This window comes from Rhamphochromis longiceps, linkage group LG23 (genome assembly GCF_057381845.1).
Source record: "Rhamphochromis longiceps isolate RC_006_pf linkage group LG23, R_longiceps_female_GT1.1, whole genome shotgun sequence".
NCBI classification, from domain to species: domain Eukaryota; kingdom Metazoa; phylum Chordata; class Actinopteri; order Cichliformes; family Cichlidae; genus Rhamphochromis; species Rhamphochromis longiceps.
In genome coordinates, this window is record NC_140578.1 from 2,693,750 (window position 1) to 2,715,010 (window position 21,261).

General features: G+C 39.9%; 1 protein-coding gene across 4 annotated transcripts; it reads right to left on the minus strand.

The window, feature by feature from the left end:
- Positions 1–43: 43 nt before the first annotated feature.
- Positions 44–16,229, minus strand: LOC146640965 (vitamin D3 hydroxylase-associated protein-like). 4 transcript variants are annotated; one of them, XR_014909585.1, is made up of 17 exons: positions 15,742–16,229; positions 13,572–13,685; positions 13,263–13,403; positions 12,955–13,088; positions 12,216–12,547; positions 10,231–10,355; positions 9,978–10,103; positions 9,779–9,876; positions 9,507–9,606; positions 9,343–9,386; positions 9,208–9,247; positions 9,024–9,132; positions 8,586–8,731; positions 2,682–6,029; positions 1,620–1,762; positions 754–918; positions 47–676 (listed from the first exon to the last, which is right to left on the minus strand). XR_014909585.1 is itself a non-coding variant. In XM_085397969.1 (15 exons), exons 1-15 carry the CDS (start codon positions 15,988–15,990, stop codon positions 5,907–5,909), a joined length of 1,797 nt encoding a protein of 598 aa, XP_085254095.1. In that variant the 5' UTR covers positions 15,991–16,227; the 3' UTR covers positions 2,252–5,906. The 4 variants fall into 4 exon arrangements, 1 of the variants encoding a protein (XP_085254095.1); XR_014909584.1 differs by having other exon boundaries at positions 44–676; positions 1,620–6,029; XR_014909586.1 differs by lacking the exon at positions 1,620–1,762.
- Between the last annotated feature and the right edge of the window lie 5,032 nt (positions 16,230–21,261).

Here is a 21,261-nt window from a genome sequence, read left to right on the forward strand (position 1 = left end):
TTTCAAAATAAAATGCATCATAAATTGAATTTGAGTAGGGCAAAATAAATACTAGCACAGCATAGACATATATTAATGGTTTATTGTCATTTTGTAGTTACCAAAAGACAAAAAGGCATTTTAACCCTCAGCACAACATCACTACTAATACATGTCACATATTAGTGTTTTAAACAGTAATAATTAAATATATTTGCTATACTATAAATAAATATATATAAATACTATAGCTACAGATAACACAACAAATAATACATGTATTGTTTAATTAATAAAACATCAGAAAGTGATAAAACACATTAGAAATAGCAATAGCTTCATAACAGACCAATAAATCAACACATTTTCATCAGCAGATGTTTGCATGTTCAGTAAAAATATTTCAACAAGTTTATGATTAAAATGATCAATGAACTTCAGCCTTACGCTATGTAATGTACGTTTCATGTTGTACTCATGGTCCTTTGTTAGTCCAGTTTAGGATAATGTCTCTGACGTATGTATCATATCAAATATATGTCATATCAAAACAAGCCCACACCTGCAGTTGTTTCAGTTTTTCACTGGTGTTTCCTGTCAGCTGGTCAACCTCACTCAGGCAGACATCCATATCAGCCAACCAAACGACAAGTTCCTCCCTTTGTGCTTCAAACCCCTCCCACTCTGAGACAAGGAGCTGAAAGAGAGAGAAAAGAGTCAATTATAAAGAAGAGAGAGAAGTGAAACCCTCCTCAGAAGGTCTGACTCGCATACCTGCAGTTGACCTGTGATGGACTCCTGTTTGGCGTTCACGTCATCCCTCGTTGTTGCCAACAGCCGAGTCTGCAGGGTGCCCTGGAAGAGCTGAGTTAATGTTCGACTCGTCCTGGTCAGGCTCTCCAGCTGGATGAGCCGAGGTCTCCCCTCTCACCGCTGCCTCTGAACACAGAAACACAAATTTCATCTGAAGCAGGAGGTGCAGATTTTTTGTGCTATTCTTTTCTAAATCCAGGCTTGATCACGTGGAGGTATTTGGAAAACTTTTTTGGCCAGTGGACGACTGTTGTCTTGCAGAAAGTCAAATCAAACATATGCGATACACAATTAATTCACAAGAACACATTATAAAAAATAAGTCCAGTTCTTGCCTGATTTCAAGTGAAATCTGCATCAAAACAGGGTGACAGAAGTAAAACGAGTGCACAAAGCCTCACTTTGTACAAGCCTGCTATTACAGTTCTCCTCTATGCAGACGACTTTCCTGTTTTCAAGGCACAACTTGGATCTGCTGTACGAATCTTATGGATACACACTAAATGAAATAATAGTGTGCATGACTCCAGATTCTGATCCCTCATCCTAATATGGTCCCAACATAGCAACAGCAATAATGTAAATGTTGAGGCTTCAAAATACAAAGTCCATAAACCAATGGCTGACGTGGGTTTTATCATAAGGGTGATAAATATACAGATTTCAGTCTGTCTTAGAGATTTGATGTTCATTTACCTGCAGATGCACTATACATACCTGCTCCATGGTTTTTCACAACATTTTGCACATCACTATTTAATACAGGAAGTAGGTGAACTAAAACAAGTCATCTTTCTTTGTGAGAGGACCATATTAATGAAACAAACCTCATCATAGGGAGCCCTAAAGATGCTCCTGCTGCTTCTCTTCCTCCTCATCCTAAGCTTCCTTCTTCTTGTCCTCGCCTTCCATCCAATTGTAATTCAACCTAATTGTGTTTCTCCCCCTCCTCTTCCTCATTTTGTTGGAGCTGTGAACACAGTTAATGTGAATCTGGATTAATTTGTGCAAACAAGAAAAATCTACAGCTTTTTGGTCAGAGGTGCTCTTGTGATTTAAGCCGGGTAGAGTAGATTTATGTGTTGATGCTACCTGCTTCAGCTCTGGCTGCTGAGTGATATTTACACCCTGGCTGGATTACAAACTTTAACCATGTGCTGAACTTTGGCCCAGCGTTGATACCTCTTGTTAGTATAACGACCTCTTCTTAGCTTGTATGTATGATGTATGATGGTGGATAAATGAAATATAAAAAAAAATTAACTATATTACAAAAGAACATCTATCTTGGAAACATCAAATGACCGGAGCATAACTTGTCAACTAGTCCGAAACTAAGTTATGCAGGAACAGTCAAAGACACCTTCTCATGTCACATTTCTATTCATTTCTATATAATTTGATTAGACAATAAAGAGTTATCTAATCGAATTATTCATTCAAAACTCTTATGCATAGCTGCATTTTATACAGCTCATACAGAATTAAAAGTACAGGTTCATGTGAGTATTTAATGTACGGCTCAGATCTACAGAATTTCAGAGTTTCTAGAGCAGACACAGAGCTCACGCCACAACAGGCTTCAGGCGCCATTTTAGTGACTTTAACAATATATTAAATTTTAATTTCGGTCTAGCTGACATTAGGTTATGTACGCAGCACGCAATTGAACCACATATTTTAGAAGCCAAAGGTTCAAATTAGCTGGGAGCAGCTTCACTTAATTATAACAGTGGTTTTGTTAGGAAAACAGTTGGATACTAAATTGCGCTGACCTCAACGGCTAACGTATCTAGCTAATCGCTACTGTTAGCACAACATTAACAGCAAGCTACAATGACGAGTAACAAAAACAAAACAGTAATAAGGTTTTAATGAAAATGTTTTACCTTTTCCAACAGTCCCAGAATCCACAGCTTCAAAGTCCAGCAGGTACTGAAGACTGTTATCCGTTTCGCTGTCACCGTCCGTGAGGTTTTTTTTCCCGAAGGTCAAGGCCCGCCGCTCGCACACTCTGTCTGCGCATGCGCATCCCAACGACGGACCCCTCCGTCCGCTCCCGGGAGGTTATAGTATGACGTGTTCTGACGTCACTCTCTCTCTCTCCCTGTCATTTATTTGGCTCGAAACACATATTAACAAATTGCTCAGTGATGAACAACTACTCAGATCATTTACCTAAGTTGTGCGCTTTGTCAAAACGAAGTGTGTGTTCATTACACTGACATTCTGTTCTGCAATTGTTATTTACTTGTATTTTATAATTTGACTTTACATACTGCTGGGTGGTTTGTAAAGTTTACAATAACTAGTATTATCATTATGCTATATTTTCAAAAATATATAATAATCTCAAAAGCAATGCCTTGGAGTAGAAAATAGTAATGCTTTATTAAAATTTAAAACTAAAGTACAGTATTTGAATGTGTGTATTGTGTCTACTGTTTGCAAATATTTCTAACTTTTATTTGAATATTCAGCTTCCTACCAACTTCTCTTAAAGGGTAATTGCCAGGTATCCCGCCCTCCCCCTTCGCACACACATGCACACAAAGAAAACACACAGTATAATTCACAGCCTCATTATAGTGAATAAATATTTATGCCATTTACACCATCAAACTTAGATTGCTAAGGATGAAGAACCTTTTGTTCTTTAAAGAACCATTTGTAATAGCTGAAGAACCATCCACAAAATAAAAAGGTTCTTTGACGCATGATGGTTCTTTAAAGAACCATGAAGACATCTGAAGAACCATTTAAGAACCATAATTTTTCTGAGTGTAGACTTAATATTTACTGAATACAATAATGGATTTCTATACATTTTACATCAGATTTTCATTGTAGCTGAAGTCCGGGACAAACTGTTCCTTTTCACCTCAATACCAAACGCTTGATATTTTCTCTGAATACGAGACGATTCCGTTTTTTACGGGACGGTTGGCAACTCTAATAATTAGCCTTATGAACAAAATAAAGTTCAACATCAGTAACATAGCACCCACCCAGCTGTATAGAAACTCTGTCATGCTAGCTAGCACGCAGTACGAAAAAGTCAACACAACGAAAATAAACTCCACCTAAACTTGGTTCATATCTGACCCAGATGGACTGCAGGTTATAACTTCTTACCTGAAGTTCAGTTCACCTGACACTCGGACCAGCAGCCGCTTCGGGTCTCTCCTCTTGCCTCCCTTTTCCTTCATCCACCTGCTGGCTTCCACCACTTGCTAATGTTATTGAATCTGTGGAAGCTCTGCGATAGCCACCACACGAAGTAACGAATAACAAGCCTATTTAAATCCCAGTAACGAGTAACGCCTTCCTGGTTTTGGCATAATAACTAGTTACCGTGCTCGTTACCACAATAATAACGTAGTTACTGTAACGCGTTACTTAATAACGCATTAGTCCCAACACTGCTCACCACATATCCAAACCAACATCATGACCAGCAGCTTTACAGCTGTGGCTCCAGCAAACATCAGCTGATACTAGTAATTAATATTAAATAAATTCTAACAACAGCTGATCAAGCTTAAACGTGCTGCTGTTGTTTAGTGCGACCTCTTTCTGGTGCAAAGTGGGCCAGCCTGGTTCTGCCGGAGGTTTCTTCCTGTTAAAAGGGAGTTTTCCTTCCCACTGTCGCCAAAGTGCTGCTCATAGGGGGTCATATGATTGTTGGGTTTTTCTCTGTATCTACTGTACAATATAAAGCACCTCGAGGTGACTGTTGTTGTGATTTGGAGCTATATAAATAAAATTGAATTGAAAATTGAATTGAATTGAAAAATGTTTATAGAGGTCATACTTTTATCAAGGGGTATACATTTGTCATGACTGACTTGAGTAGCTGAGTAAGTTAAAGGGTTGCTAGATCAAGACTAGCAACCCTAAAACGGAGAAACCTTTATTATCTAGCGTGCATCAAGACTTAAAACATGGAGCAGTTGAGTCAGTTTTAATTCTCACATGTTTAAACTGCCTTGCTCACTACTGCTCAGGTTACCTGTTGGGAAGTTTTGAACAAAAAGCCTGTCTTCTAAAAGCTATACGGAAGTTCTGGAAGTTTTTTTTTCAATAATATCAATAATACATGAGTTCAAAATACAGTCGTGGAATGTGGAAGCTGCTCTCTTCTGTTGTTTTTTTGGCTACATTATTACATGCTGTAAATTCAATTCCAAAAAATTGAAAAAGTTCTACATTTTGTTTGTACATTTTTTTTTTTACTGAAGCTCACTTGATAATTACAACAAAGTGACAACAAAGCCCAAAACTCGTGACAACCAATCCTATATAAGGGTTTCAATCATCAACAATGCATGCAAGTGAAACAGTGTGACAACCAACCCCAGTCAACCCTACTGGCAGTGCAGAGGATGCTCAACCCTTTGACACATTTAAATAGCATTTATGGGGAAAACTCAAGTGATAGGTTTGTAGCTTGAACCTATTCGCTGGAACGTTGAGGACAATATAATTACACAGCAAGCAAGACACGAAGTAGGCAAAGTTCTTCATGTTTCTCGTGCATGGGAGAGAACCGGACAAACGCCGTTCCTTCGCTTGACCCCAGTTGCTCTCGTCCGTTCTCCCGTAACACTACTCTTTTATTGAGGTTACATGAATATGCATAGGTTCATGAACATATGACGTCTACATACACACAAAGAGTACCTTGCCTTTGTGTGTGTGTGTGTGTGATCTGTGTGAGGTCAAGATGTGACCCTGTGAAGACTCCCCAAAGCTGGTGCCAGGAGTCTAGCGGGTCCATCTGAACAAAAGGCTCTTATACTTAATGAGATATACGTGTGTTTGCCATATATCAACAAGAGAAGATACGACCTCTCCTAGGAGGTGTGTGATCTTATGCCAGAACACTCTGTAGAGGAGTGAACGCACTCCCCTCTTCATGCTACACAGAGTTGTTACAGACCTCCTAGGATGAGACATTCTTTCAATCTACAAATGATTATACACCTCTAAGCATATATGGTTAAATATTTCTAAGCATAATTGGCAATCAACAATACAAAACCTAACATCAAGTTAACGTGTCTCCTCTGAAGTCTGCAGTCTTTCATGTGAGACTCAGAATGAAAGCAGCTTTACTTCTTGCTCTGTTTGACCAGTTGTTCCACTTCCTTCATGAGGCGCAGGCAGAGTTCATCCTGCCACGGCAGAGCAACACACTGGACCGCCACAGGCAGACCCTCGCCTCCAGTCACTGCCTGAACACAAAAAAAAACACACCTGTCACTTAACGCTCAGCAGCTGAACGCACCACAGTCTTTTGCCTTCACCTACTGACAAACTGTGGAATTTCAGATACAGATTATGTATAAGTGCAAGGACAGAAGACCTGCAAAAAGACTAAGATGAGACAATAAATGACAGAACCACAAGGAAATGATACAAAACACTGACAAATTTTGGAGTCACAATAGTCTGATCTGGTTCAGTTCTTGGTTCTGTGTAGGATGGATCAAATTGGGCAATGACCTTTCCGAAAGCACTGGAGGGTTGCCCATTATTGGACATTCTTTATGAGATGAGATGAGATGAGATGAGATAGCCTTTATTTGTCAGTTGCAGTTACCCACAACCGAGATTCAGATTCAGAAGACTTTATTTATCCCCAAGGGGAGATTAAGAGACTGACTTTGCCGACCGTACATACAATAGACAAACATCACATTGGGGAGACAGGTCAGGCTGGGTAGCTGGCCGGTCAGCTACACGAGCAGCGACCCGGGACCGAACAATGGAAAAATGCACAACATCAGGAAAGACAAGGAGAAAAAAGAACTCCCCCAAGACTGAGCTCCAACAGGGGGATCAGTTTGAGAACAGAAAAAAAACACCTCAGCGCATAGTACATGAAAAACTCTTAATACACCATAGAAACACATGACAAGCAACAGGGATGGATAAAAGGTGAGAGACAGCCACTGTAGACAGCGCATCCAGGCCTGCAGCATATGCGCTGGTTCCCTGTGATCCACCGTCTGCATTGGGAGGGGATAAGCATTGAAGGCATTTGGAAGGGGAGCGGGGATGAATGTATATCTGTGTATGTCCAGAGTTCAGCTGAGAGAGTATCCTTTGCCCTGCCAGGCTAAGTAAACAGTCTTCCAGCCAACCCAAGTGGCCTTGCGTAGGATAGGGGAGGAAGAGTCTAAACACCGTCCGTTATCCGGGAGAATTTGTTTTGTTCAGCTCCAGCCTTGAGACCACAGCTGTTGCCGAAATGGTAGCTACATGAAATGATGGTGTTTTTTTCCTTTAGTGCGAACAACTTACGTGAATTTCAAAGCCGTTCTAGCAGTCCGACACTGGTCTCTCAATCTCCCGTTGGAGAGCCGTGAGCTCAAAGAGCAAATTCTGAGAACTCAAGACCGCCGTGAGCTGTTATTCAATTTTCGCTCATATATATATATATATATATATAAAATTGGCAAAATGGAGAATGGCTGATTTTGAAAAACAAAAACTATTTAGTACTTTATATTCTTTCTTTTATATTTCCAGAGGTCTAAATTGCAGTAACAAACCCTTTTTAATCTTCACAGAGGTGTAATAGGAACATGACTCTGATGGCCGTGTCTACAACAGCACAATTGAAATAATCTGCTAATATTCATTCATTTATCATATTCATATAAATCAGATACAGAGTAAGACTGTCCACTTCAACCTTACTTTCACATTTAAGTTACTTTGCAGCCCTCCTGTAGGCCCCTCACATGCAGGAGGTGGAATGTAATGTATGAAACTTATGGGCAGTGGCTACAGTCTTGCTGCCTGTATGTTAGAGTTCTCACTGACTGGTTGAGACGGTTGGTACCCTCACTTGACTGATGTAGTTAAACAACTCCTGCATGACTCATTTCAATCTCATCTCTGCTTTTGACAGATGATGTGCTCCTGTTGGCTTTATCAGGTTGTGGTATCCAGCTCTAACTGGAGCGGTGGGTATAAGAATTTGCACTTCCAAGTCTGAGACTGTGGTCTTCAGCCAGAAAAGGACGGAGTGCCTACTTTGAGTCAGGGAGGAGTATGGTCATGAGCTTTGGGTTGTGACCGAAAGTTCAAGATCGCAGATCCAAGCCTTCTCCAAAGGATTACTGGACTCTCCCTTAGAAGTAGTGTGAGGTGTTCAGCCATCCGAGAGAAGCCAGAGTAGATCTGTCACTTCTCTACATTGAAAGAGCCGGTTGAGGTGGTTCGGGCATCTGATTAGGATGCCTTCTGGACACCTTCAGGGTGAGGTATTCCAAGCATGTGCTACATTGGAGACATGATATCTCTCATCTAGCCATAATAAATTATCTATAGTTTAAGCTTTACATCTGTGTCTCCCAGAAGATTATTTCTGCAGGAAAACCTGCTGTCACAGTAGCTTAAACTACACTATGTGTTCAATTAGTCATCCCTCACTGGCATGTGTTACTTTCCTCTTTCTTTTTCTCTTTTTTGAGTAATGACACCAACTTTGATACACCTCAAACAGGCAGAAACATTTGACCTCACACAATGCAATTAATTTGCATGAGTGTAATGTCTTTGATACGCTGCTTAGAAATGGTGGTTCTCAAAGCGGAGCCAATGAGAACCCAATGAGGTCAGAGAACTGATTTGCAATTGGAATCGCTAAATTCTTATCTATTCCCATCCCTACTTGGTAATCTGTATGTTTTTAATCACATCTTTGTGTAGCATTCCAAATAAACTGACGAGTGACTATGTTTTCAATCAGTCTTATCTCACTGGTACATGTTGCCTACCTCTTTGAAGAGTTTGTCCCACATGTCCTGATAACAGCCCTTATAGTGCTTGAGTTCCTCCTCATCCTTTGCGGTCACTGTGGAAACAGTGACTACACCCGCAGGAAAGTTAAGGAGATTGTAGACAACTGTGTAACTAATAGCAGCTGAAATAACAGAAAATATAAATATATTATTATGTAGAATATTTATTAATATTCAATATAATAATTAATATTGAAATTTATTTGTCCAGGCTGTCAGGCTGCTCTTGCCAAAGTAATGTTAAAAAAAGCAGTTACAATCAAAGAGTCAAAGTTGTGCTGTGATTCAATGCAAAATCACAAAAAATAATCCATTCTCTAACAGGGAGTTTATCAGCAAGTGTTTTGTGGCTGAAATTGGACAAACTGTGATAAACAGAACACTATGTTGTCACTTGTACTCAGTGTATCATACTTGGAATTTTGCTACAGTAAAACAAGTTGTAGGCTGGTCCAATCACAGGGCACAGCAGTACATCGATGTTGCAGCTCCTCCAATGTGCTATTGTCTCTTGAATGTAGTCCTAAAGAAAACACAGGAAATCTCAATTTCATCTTCAGATTTTCATACGTGACCATGCATCATCAGCTGACAGTACCTCAACAGCAGCATGTTGCTTCCACAGCTCAGGAACAGATCTAAAAATGAAGCATATCATTCCTAGAACATGTATAATATGAAAATCTAACAAAGGATGAAGTACAAATAAAACATTTCAAGAATACTTTCTCACCGAACTCCACAAAGAGCCCTCATGTTGGCAGAGACACGAGGAGACTGCAGATAGATAGATAGGTATGCATTATTCTGCTAAATCACTCAATCCGGTGATTTAAATAAACAGACCATCTATTTGACTATTTTTGTATGTGTCTGTCACAGAATTGGAGGGCTTACCTTAGATTTGAGCAGAAATGAATGGATTGTCTTATACCACTTAGGAAGACGGTAATGATGAAACTGTCCCTTCAGACAAGGGTCCTCGGGTCCCCCCTTCCTAAAAAGAAAGGGCTCATTAGCACATAAGAAAAAAGCCTATTTTGAGATACTTAACTAATTAATGGAATAGTTTCAAAACCAGTCAACACCATCGTGTGCTCAAGAAGACAATGGCAGCATCTCTAGGTATTAAAAACCTATTAACTAAACTGTTAAAAGAAAAAACTCACAGTTTGGTTAACAGGCTGGTACCTCCATCTGCTAAAAAACCCTTTACCATTAGTTCAGGGAAAATTTCATCCATCTTCAGTGGATGGTAAGGGACCAACTAGAGAAACAAAAGCCAACATTAAAAAACATGACTTGAAAATGATTGTTATATGTTTTTGTTTTTGTTTGTGTGTGTGTGTGTGTGTGGTGACGTCTTACTGTGTGTCCTGCTTGCTCTAACAGAGCTTTCACCTCTCTAACGCCTCGGGCCATGCTTGGAGATGGATGCATGTAGCCATCGTTTTCCAAACAACCAATCCTTAGAGGTTTGGTGGTTCTGTATCTCTAAGAGGGAATCACTTTTTGTTTTTAATGCTCACATGAAATGAGACCATTTATGCATATATATGCACAGGCAATTACAACAAAGGATTATCAACAAGTGACATGAATCCCACAGTACAAGACACACCTCCATGTTAAAAGGTAATGGTGGAACAGTGGGGTCCAAAGAAAACATGTGGTCACAAAGAAGTGCCTGCATGCACAGAGCCAGGCTGTCCACATCTCTTGCCATGGGTCCAGGTGAAGATAGCACTAGTTTAACATGAAACAAGAAGCAGTAAACAAAATTCCCTGACTGTTTTTTCCCAGGACTGTCTATCAGTATCCCAATTTTGACTCTGTATATATGTAGTAGGGGTGCAACGATATTCGTATCGATATTGAACCGTTCGATACAGTGCTCTCGGTTCGGTACGCATATGTATTGAACAATACAAAATTTGTAATTTATTTTATCAGCTTTCCTTCTGACGATGCTGTCTGTGTTGAGCGCTCAGTGAATCTGCGTTCGACTACTCCGCCTAGGCTGCACTTTTGAGCGCAGATCCACTGAGCGCTCAACACAGACAGCATCGTCAGAAGGAAGAGCGCAGGGCAAGCTAGCGAGACAGAAGTTAAGCTCTCCTTGCAACATGGCAAATTGAATCTCCCCCACCCTCATTCAGATCTGGCCTTTGGAACTATTTTGGTTTTCATGTGACGTATGACCCTGAAGGTAAGCGAGTCATGGACTAAAGTAAAACAGTATGTTGGATGTGCCACGCAATGCTCAATTACATGGCTGGGAACTAGTGCGTTAGCGCAGTTAGCTCGTTAACGTGTTGGCCGTCTAGCCCCATGCACGGGTGATCAGGGGTAGCTCGTTAACGGAGATTTGCAGTGTTGTGGCGTTAAGGTCATTTCAACGAGATTAACCTGACAGCACTAGTGGGAACACAACGAATATGACTGCACATTTACGCCGACATCATCCTAGTGCAAAGACAAGTGGAAGCAGACAAAAACAACAAGCGCGTATGCTACAAACTTTAACCGAGTCATTTAGACAGCCGTTAGCACATGATTCTCCTTATGGGGACCTGATATGTTTAATATGCTGCTGAGAATATAGCCCAGAAGAAGCGGATAGTATAGCTTTTATTTTGGAAAGAGCCATTTCTCTGTAATAAACTCTCTTTTCCAAAGATGAGTGATTCCTCAATCAGATACAGGGCTCGCAATATCGCTAGCCCGACGTCCCGGGGCTAGCGATTTTTCCAGTCGGGCTACCAAAATCTATCTCTGCCCTGCCCGTCGGCCTATCGTAGGAAGGAAAAATATATGTCAATGCTTTTGCATTCTTTCAGAAATGTACCTGGGTAATTATGTCATTGGCATCGGTGAGCCACTGTCAATATGTGACATATTGAAATCGCGTTTGAATTTGCGCTTGTTTTTTTGCTTTCACTTTGCAATCGCGCAAACTGTGTATAGAGAGTGACAGCACTGATTGGTGAGTGACGATAATTTGTGCACCAATTCCTCTGACATCGTCTTATCAATCGTTAGCTTACTACGCAAACATGACAAGTGAAATCTCCCGCAGCAAGCTTAAACATATGAGAGGTTGATCGCGCAGAGAATCGCTGAGCGTTATGTGAGTGCCTGTGTAAGAGCAGCAGGATATATATTTCAGTTCTGCTGAGCCAAATAAGACAGGTCAGGGTGAAGAAGTGACAGCCAAAGAAAAGCTTACCACAAAACGGAGAAGTTATGACAAATCAGACTATAAGGCAAAAAGAAAGTGCAGCTTTATGGTTTCATGGACAAAAGAATTTCTGTGGCTGTGATATGATGAGCTAAATAACCAGGGCTGCACATAAGTGGTCTGCAGGTGCGCATTCGCTGTCAAAATAAAAAACACGCACAAGGGTTAGGGTTAGGGTTAAATTTAAAAACTGTACTTTTGAGTTAAAATATATATTTATAATTTTAATAAATGACAAATTAAAAAGGCATGAACATTTTTTTTGTATCGAAAAAATATCGAACCGTGACACCAAAGTATCGAACCGAACCGAACCGTGAATTTTGTGTATCGTTGCACCCCTACTAAGTAGATATGTCACTTACCTGACTTTTGCCCTCGATAAGTTGGACAAACTCCCTGTGAACTAATCATTACACAAAAGGTGAGATAAAAGTTTTTCTCAGCAATGTATAATAATTTTCCAGGAAACTGACTGAATGAGACCCACCTGAGCCGACCCGCTGTTGGTTTGAAACCACAGATTCCACAGAAGGATGCAGGAATACGGATACTGCCACCTAGATCAGTGCCTATACCAAGCAGGGAGCCCCCTCCCCCGATGAGAGCCCCCTCCCCACCAGTTGAACCTCCAGAGGTCTTCTGGGGGTTATGAGGGTTCACAGTCTGCCCGTAAATAGGATTACTGCAGTCACAGCTGAATTTGAACAGACAAGAAGGTGAGAAGTCTTTGCATGTTATGCACATGTGGAATAGCAAACACAACTGACTGAGTTTTAACCACATCAGACATAAAAGGCAGATGGGGTATTGTCATCACCCCTCCAGGTGGGCAGAGTGGATACCCAAGTTTGTGAATGTGATAACTCCAGAATTAAGTGAGGTGACATAGGAATTTCGAATTGGTGTATCTTCTAAAAATCTTGGATGACTTTGAATCTCAATGACTTCGCCCTTAAGGTCATAGGTCAGCTTTTCTAAAAATTACCCGGATTTTCAAATTTATGCCATAGGTGCATCTAGGAGGCTGACGGGCAGAAATGGCAGACACCGGTATTTTTAAATTGGCTCTAGATTTATGTCAATCACCGATAAAAGATTTACCTCAAAAGACCTTGAGGCAAGTTGGTTTTCACAAAGGGAATAGCTCCTTGTTTCTTCAGGACTTGAACAAGCACACTGTCCTTTTCAGCGGGCTGGTCCAGGTTAATGATCACACCACAAGAACAGTCATGATTCTTGTGTTGTGAAAAAAAAGAGAAAGAAAGAAGAAAAAAGATGATAATGGTGCTTCAAAGATGTGAATAATAATGCTTGGGAATGCTATAAGTTAGACATAACATAGAAATTAGTTAGAAATACTGACCAGAAGGCCTGCAATTGATATTTGCATTATTTAACCTTTGTAATACCTTAAATGCAAGATTTTCTTTAATGCTAACTGGAACTCCGTACAAGAGACCATCCTTGTTGGAGCCAACAGTTGTCAGCTGGTCCAAACTCTCCAGCAAAATTTCAGTGCAGCAGTTCAGCTTTTTGTTTACAGCCAGAGTCTGTTGGAAAGGAAACAAGCACAGACAGTTTGAGATTAACTTATCTACCTTGAAGGGACCTTGATCTTTGTAATCACTCTGTAAAATATTGAACTCTTGTTGGAAACATTGAACCTTTTGGTGTATTTGAGCTATTATGAAAGATTTGTGTCATGTTGGATACTGAACCTTTTCCATGTAAGAGTAAAGCACATCCTCGGGGGTAAGTGAGCCTTCCTTTAGCTGCTGTGTCAGCTCAGACAGGGAGAGTGTCAGGATGAAAGCAGAGTCGGTTGTCGGATGCTAGAAGACACAGACCCACACAGAATCATTATGTCATTAAAAAAGCTGCAGCAAACAAATAAAAGCATATGAATGTAGAGATTTTCCACTTCTTTACAAACTCTGTCAAACGTGACAATGACAATTCACAGTGCTTAAATGGTGTCAATGGAAAATTGTATTTAGTAGTCAGTATAATCTTTTAGTGATATAAGTTTGCATATGGTAGAATACTGCATGTAGTTATTTGTATTAGGAAATATTTAACCATGTATGCTTAGAGGCATATAATTAATTGTGTAGTGACAGGATGTGTGATCTCTAACAGGCTGCAGGCTTGGTGTGCACTCCAGGAATGCACCCCCACGTCCTGGGAGCATGAGAGTTCGTACCTTGTTTTATCGTTTTACGGTAGGATTAACGTAGCTATGTCTGTTTTAGTTTAAGTGCTTTAACTGCTGGACTTCCTCACCGTGTTATCTAGGGTGAACCATCTAGGGTGGGGGAGACTACCGTCTTTGTGACCAAGGATGTACCTTTTGTGCTTTCATGTTATATGACCCTTTGATCAGCAACACACACACACACACACACACACACACACACACACACACTGAAGTATAAAATAAAGACCGGGGCAGTTTCTCAGCGCGAGTCTCAGTTTGGAGGCTGCCCTTGCTAGCAAGAAGTTCTGTGTGTTTCTCTTCTCTGAGTCTTTACTGAAGAAGTGTTTTAGAACATTTTCCCTAACAAATGGTCTCCACAATTACCAGATTTAAATCTGACAGAGCACCCTTAGGATGTGGTGGAACAGGAGATTTACATCACTGATGTGCAATCAACAAATCAACTGCAACTGGTAATGCTATTGTGTCAATATGGACCAAAATCAAACAAACGACCTAGAATAGCTGCATATTATTGGTGTGCTTTTAACTTTTATTTTAATGCTCATGTTTAAAAGCCCTCCTGCCAGCATGGCAGGTAATGGCCCATTGAAGTTGCCCGTATATGACTTACTTTTGTAACAATTTTGAAATGCTCTAAATAGAAAAAATCCTGTTTCCACAGGATAATTTCACCTTAGATCAACAGTATACAACCTCACGATGTTACCATATCAATTTCAATTACTTTGGAAAGTAAAATCAGACTGACTTGATATTGACATGGTATCACTGTGGGGCTTTATACTGTAAATACAGAGTGAAATTATCCTGTGGAAACAAGAATTTTTCTTTTTAGAGCATTTTGAAATCGTTAGAAGAGTAAGTCAAATATGGGCAATTTCAGATTTCTGTGGTTGGATAGTGTTGATATAAAATGCAACTAGTCTTTGTAAATATGACTTTTGCTTTTAACTCATTCACTGCCAGGGTTTTTGAGCATTTTTACTCATTTTTGAAGAGCCACAGAAAACTGTGTGTTATGATCATATAAACGCTGAACCGACCAAAATGAAGAACAGACTCTCTTCTTCCATCCAAAAAAAAAAAAGCTTGTTTCTACCATTTTCCATTCTTTAGTAATCAGCTGTAGAAGAGAGGTGGGTTCCACCAAAAATGCCTGTTTTGACCACAAAAAGGGAGAAAACGAGCTTTTTGTGAAAAATACATTTCAAGCAGTCTGATGTTCACTGACAAGCTGCCCGAGGTTGTATTCTAGCCCCTCCCATTGAAAAACGTAATTGACGTCTATAGACGTCAATGGCAGTCAACGTAAGTTTTTCAATTGACGTCTATAGACGTCAATGGCAGTGAATGAGTAAAGAGCATTCTGAAGTCATTGAAAGAGAAGTTCAAAAATGAAAATTCACAGGGCTTTTACTTTGAAATCCAAAAGGAGATGGCTTTAATATTGACATGTTATTTTGAAATCAGGTTTCAACATCTTTTGCCATAATACTTTGAATACACAGGGAATGTAAAACAAAGTGGAGGCTGGCTTGACTGCAATGCTTGAATTGGAGGCTGGCTTGACACCAGTGCCAGGTCTGAACTAAAAGCACATAATTTGTTTTGATTTCTATCTAAAGAAAAAGTTAAACATTTCAGTGTTTAAAGCTCTGAACTCTCACCGACTGTTTGTACCGGAGCACCGCCTGCTCTGCCCGCTGCAAGCTCTCATCTCTCCTGTTTCTGGCTCTCTTGATCTTTTCCTCTGCCTGTCGGAGGCTGTTGATCTTTTTCACCCGCACAACCAGGTATCCCACAATGCAGGTAACACCAGTGAGCAGAGCCGCTGTCCAGTTGTCCATCTTCACTCTCTTAATAAACGGTTCAGTGTTCTGCGTGGTTTTCGTCTTTGTCCTGGGGCTGTAAATCATCGGCAGAGCGGGTAGGGAGGCTTACTGGGCTTAAGCCCGGGTTGTTTCAGAAGCCCAGGGTTTTTTGGAATCTAGTTTATTTCACAGTTAGATGCCTGACTGACAACTGTATAAAAAACGACACAATATTTGAGGCACATAGCGCGCAAATTCCCCCTAAATTTGGTATGATCCGAGCTCAGCCGACTGAGCACAGCACTTACGCACGTGAGCGAGGGGGGAGAAGCTGCTGCCTGCGAGTTTTCTGTAGAAGTGCAGACAGAGGAGAGCTTAAGTTTGACCAGGTACCAAAGCAAATCATTCCTACTGTACAAATAATGTAAATATGACGGTGTATCACAAAAGATTGATATCAAACTGATCACTTGACCCATATTACGTTACTTGCTCTTCGAGTGAATCAACAAATGGCGAAATGAAAAGCCGAACAACAACAATGCTGTTTTTTTCAGTCTTAGCTTACATGTATGTTTATTTCATATTTTCAGTTGTTACCCTCCACGGCTAAATAAAGCACTCTAAATCGGTTTCAGTTATGTACTGATGACCACAACAATGGACATAAGGGGCTTCTTTCAAAGAAATAACTCAGGTAGATGTTATTTTATATATTATGCTTTGTATGTTGTTCAGTATATTTCTATGCAAAACAAGAGGAATTTCAATACACAGCAGTATATTCACTGTTTAAACCAGATATTTACACTTTAGGGGGAAAAAAAAACATAAAACATTTTTTTTACTGTTGAACATCAATTTAGTAATTTTTTTTTTTTAGATAAATAAATATTGAAATATTTTTTGAATTAGTTAAATGTCAGAGTAAAGAGAGAGAGAGAGATGTCTATTTTTTAGCACTTTCATCAACCTTCCTTTCATATCAAATATCCTTGAAAGAGTAGTTGTCAAACAGCTAACAGATCATCTGCAGAGGTTTATTTGAAGAGTTTCAGTCAGGTTTCAGAGCTCATCACAGCACAGAAACAGCTTTAGTGAAGGTTACAAATAGGGCTGAACGATTATGGAAAATAATCTAATTGCGATTTTTTGCCCCAATATTGCGATTGCGATGCGATATGCGATTATTTTTTAAGGTCTTTGTCTTCTGTATTATTAAACAAAGACAAGCAATACATCATATAGTATGGCCAATACTATATTACATTAATTTTAAACTGTTCTTTCCTGGAAGACAGACCTCTGTTATGATGACATGAGGTGATGCATGAATTGATGACTGACATTTTTATTTAACTTCTTCAATCACAACAGTATATTTGAACATACACAATAGTTTATTTTTAGCTTACAAACATCTGAGCATAAAGTGCTGACAAGGAACCCTGGTGTAAACATTAAAATGAAAGTCAGTACAATGTGCAGATTGCAGAAATATACATAAACAAAATCAGTGGCTTTACCACACTCAGTTTTTCGACATCTGTGAACTACTAGACAGTCATTCAATTAAAAAATATTAAATAAATAAAACTAATAAATAAAAAATACACACATCTTACTGATCTCTGCAGTCAGTAACATTACACATAAAGTGCAAACATAATAGCAATTGTATAAACACACACACAAACACACCTTTAAATTTTAAAGGCGTGAAATTGGACGGTCTAGCCTTCTGATTAGCGTCACCGCTGTCTCGGTGGAGTTTAATAAACTCGGCCGTCTGCTTCTTGCTATCTAAAATATAACCAGACACTGGCGTAAATTCTCGACTGTCTCATACTTCTGTTTAATAAGTTTTCTGTTTGACGTTTAGTCAGCTGTGTGAAAACCAAGGAGGAACCCACCCGGGGGATTAATAAAGTTTTATTTTATCTAATCTAATAACTTTAATCTCAGCCAAACCGATTTACTCACGAACAAACAAAACACTGAAAAAAGCCCAACAATAACATTTTTAGGTTGTCTAAGTGACTTATATATCACGTTTAACCCGAGCAGCGAAACTCCGCGGTGATCTGAAAATGATGTGCCGGGAGTTGTGCCGTTCTCGGCCGCATCAGTAACCCTCGAGGTCCCGGCTAGCTGTCGAGCTGGTGGGTAGCAGACGCCTCTGAAAACGTCGAAGCACTTTTGCAAATATGGGATATCTTGATAAACCGAGCAGATATTTGATGTTTACACAACTACTTTCTCGCCTGAAAATATTTTAAAAGTTTATTTTGTGACCCAGAAAGATTAGTATGAGTAATTTTAAAACTTAGTAGCGGCCGCCATTGTTGGAAACTGGAGTTTGGCTGGGCCGCGCTATGAATTCTGGGATATGGTAGTAATTTGGACAGCCTTCGGCGCGTCGCTGTGACGTAATCGGTCTACAAATGCGGCCTCAGGAGGATGCAGCCCATGAATTTGGACATGTCCAGAGTATAATTGCAGCCTTTGCGGTTAGAAAATTGCACTTGATCATGTCGCGATATTATCGCAAATGCGATATATCATTCAGCCCTAGTTACAAATGATCTTCTTATGGCCTCTGACAGTGGACTCATCTCTGTGCTTGTCCTGCTAGACCTCAGTGCAGCGTTCGATACTGTCGACCATAATATCCTATTAGAGCGATTAGAACATGCTGTAGGTATTACAGGTACTGTGCTGCAGTGGTTTGTATCATATCTATCTAATAGACTCCAGTTTGTGCATGTAAATGGAGAGTCCTCTTCACACACTGAGGTTAATTATGGAGTTCCACAGGGTTCAGTGCTAGGACCAATTCTGTTTACATTATACATGCTTCCCTTAGGCAGCATCATTAGAAGACATAGCATACATTTACACTGCTATGCAGATGACACCCAGCTCTATCTGTCCATGAAGCCAGATGACACACACCAATTAGTTAAACTGCAGGAATGTCTTAAAGACATAAAGACCTGGATGGCCGCTAACTTTCTGCTTCTTAATTCAGATCAAACTGAGGTTATTGTACTCGGCCCTGAAAATCTTAGAAATATGGTATCTAAGCAGATTCTTACTCTGGATGGCATTACCTTGGCCTCCAGTAACACTGTGAGGAACCTTGGAGTCATTTTTGACCAGGATATGTCCTTCAGTGCACATATTAAACAAATATGTAAGACTGCTTTCTTCCATTTGCGCAACATCTCTAAAGTTAGAAATATCCTGTCTCAGAGTGACGCTGAAAAACTAGTTCATGCATTTATTACTTCCAGGCTGGACGACTGTAATTCATTATTATCAGGATGTCCAAAAAACTCACTGAAAAGCCTTCAGCTGATCCAAAATGCTGCAGCAAGAGTCCTGAGAGGGACTAGAAAGAGAGAGCATATTTCTCCTGTTTTGGCTTCCCTTCATTGGCTTCCTGTTAAATCCAGAATTGAAATCAAAATCCTGCTCCTCACATACAAGGTCTTAAATAATCAGGCCCCATCTTATCTTAATGACCTTGTAGTACCATATCACTCTATTAGAGCACTTCGCTCTCACACTGCAGGCCTACTTGTTGTTCCTAGAGTATTTAAAAGTAGAATGGGAGGCAGAGCCTTCAGTTTTCAGGCCCCTCTTCTGTGGAACCAGCTTCCAGTTTGGATTCAGGAGACAGACACTATCTCTACTTTCAAGATTAGGCTTCAAACTTTCCTTTTTGCTAAAGCATATAGTTAGGGCTGGACCAGGTGACCCTGAATCCTCCCTTAGTTATGCTGCAATAGATGTAGGCTGCCGGGGGATTCCCATGATGCATTGAGTTTTTCCTTTCCAGTCACCTTTCTCACTCACTATGTATTAACAGACCTCTCTGCATTGAATCATATCTGTTATTAACCTCTGTCTCTCTTCCACAGCATGTCTTTATCCTGTCTTCCTTCTCTCACCCCAACCGGTCGCAGCAGATGGCCCCGCCCCTCCCTGAGCCTGGTTCTGCCGGAGGTTTCTTCCTGTTAAAAGGGAGTTTTTCCTTCCCACTGTCGCCAAAGTGCTGCTCATAGGGGGTCATATGATTGTTGGGTTTTTTCTCTTTATCTATGAAGCGCCTTGAGGCGACTTTTGTTGTGATTTGGCGCTATATAAATAAAATTGAATTGAGTTGAATTGAATCAAATTTAGGAGTATATATGCACGAAGTTTATTGTGTCTTTAATTAATAAGAAAACTCCAGACGATTCCATTCTGAGCTTAAGAAACTTCTAATAGGTTAGTAGAGTCCACGTGGATGCATATAAGACACCCCAAAACACAGAGCCCGTTTCTTTGACATGGGAAAATCAAGAGATATCAAGCAAGACACCAGGAAAAGAATTGTGGAGCTCCATAAGTGTGGCTCAATTTCTCACCCCAACCAGTCGCAGCAGATGGCCCCGCCCCTCCCTGAGCCTGGTTCTGCTGGAGGTTTCTTCCTGTTAAAAGGGAGTTTTTCCTTCCCACTGTCGCCAAAGTGCTTGCTCATAGGGGGTCATATGATTGTTGGGTTTTTCTCCGTTTCTATGAAGCGCCTTGAGGCAACTTTTGTTGTGATTTGGCGCTATATAAATAAAATTGAATTGAATTGAATACAATTTGGGTTCCATTTGCAATTAAAAAATACAGACAATTTCTCTCTTTACTTTGAAATTTAACAAATATGTTTTTTATATTTATCAATCTAAAATAAATAAACATTTAGTCTGATTTGATGTTTTACAATTAAAAAGTGTTTGTGTTTTTACCTGAAGAGTATGTAAACTGTATATTTGATGATGTTGGTGTTTGGCTTGATTGTCAGCACAAAGAGGGAGAGAGAGGAACAGAGAGGGAACAAGAGCAGGTGAGACAGACATGTTAGTCAAATGGTTGTTTGCCAAAACTCATCAGAACATGTATCCAGTCCCTAGTGTATCTTTTTAGGTTTGTTATTTTTCAAATTCTATATTTATTAAGTTATGCAGGCTTGTTTGCACAACAAGGCTAAATAGTTATGTAAACTTTTCTGAATCTAAATAGTGTACTTTGGTAGAATTAAAAAATAATATGGTACAAATTATGTATTGAAAAGCAATACTTGAATAATATTGACCCTGAAAATGTCATCAATAGGTTCGCAAAACTCAGGCCTCAATGATACAGTCTCATGTTACCACAATAAAGAGGTGTTGTCAGTGTCGTGCAGGTCTATGATGATTTTCAGTGCTACTATCATCTAGTTTTGATTCTGGTTCTGTCTTGGTTAAGCTCTAAAGTAGTCCAGATTTTGAACTGTTGTAGTCCTGTTTTAATTCCGGGTCAGGTCAAAATGCAATTGACTGCCTTCTGTTGTGT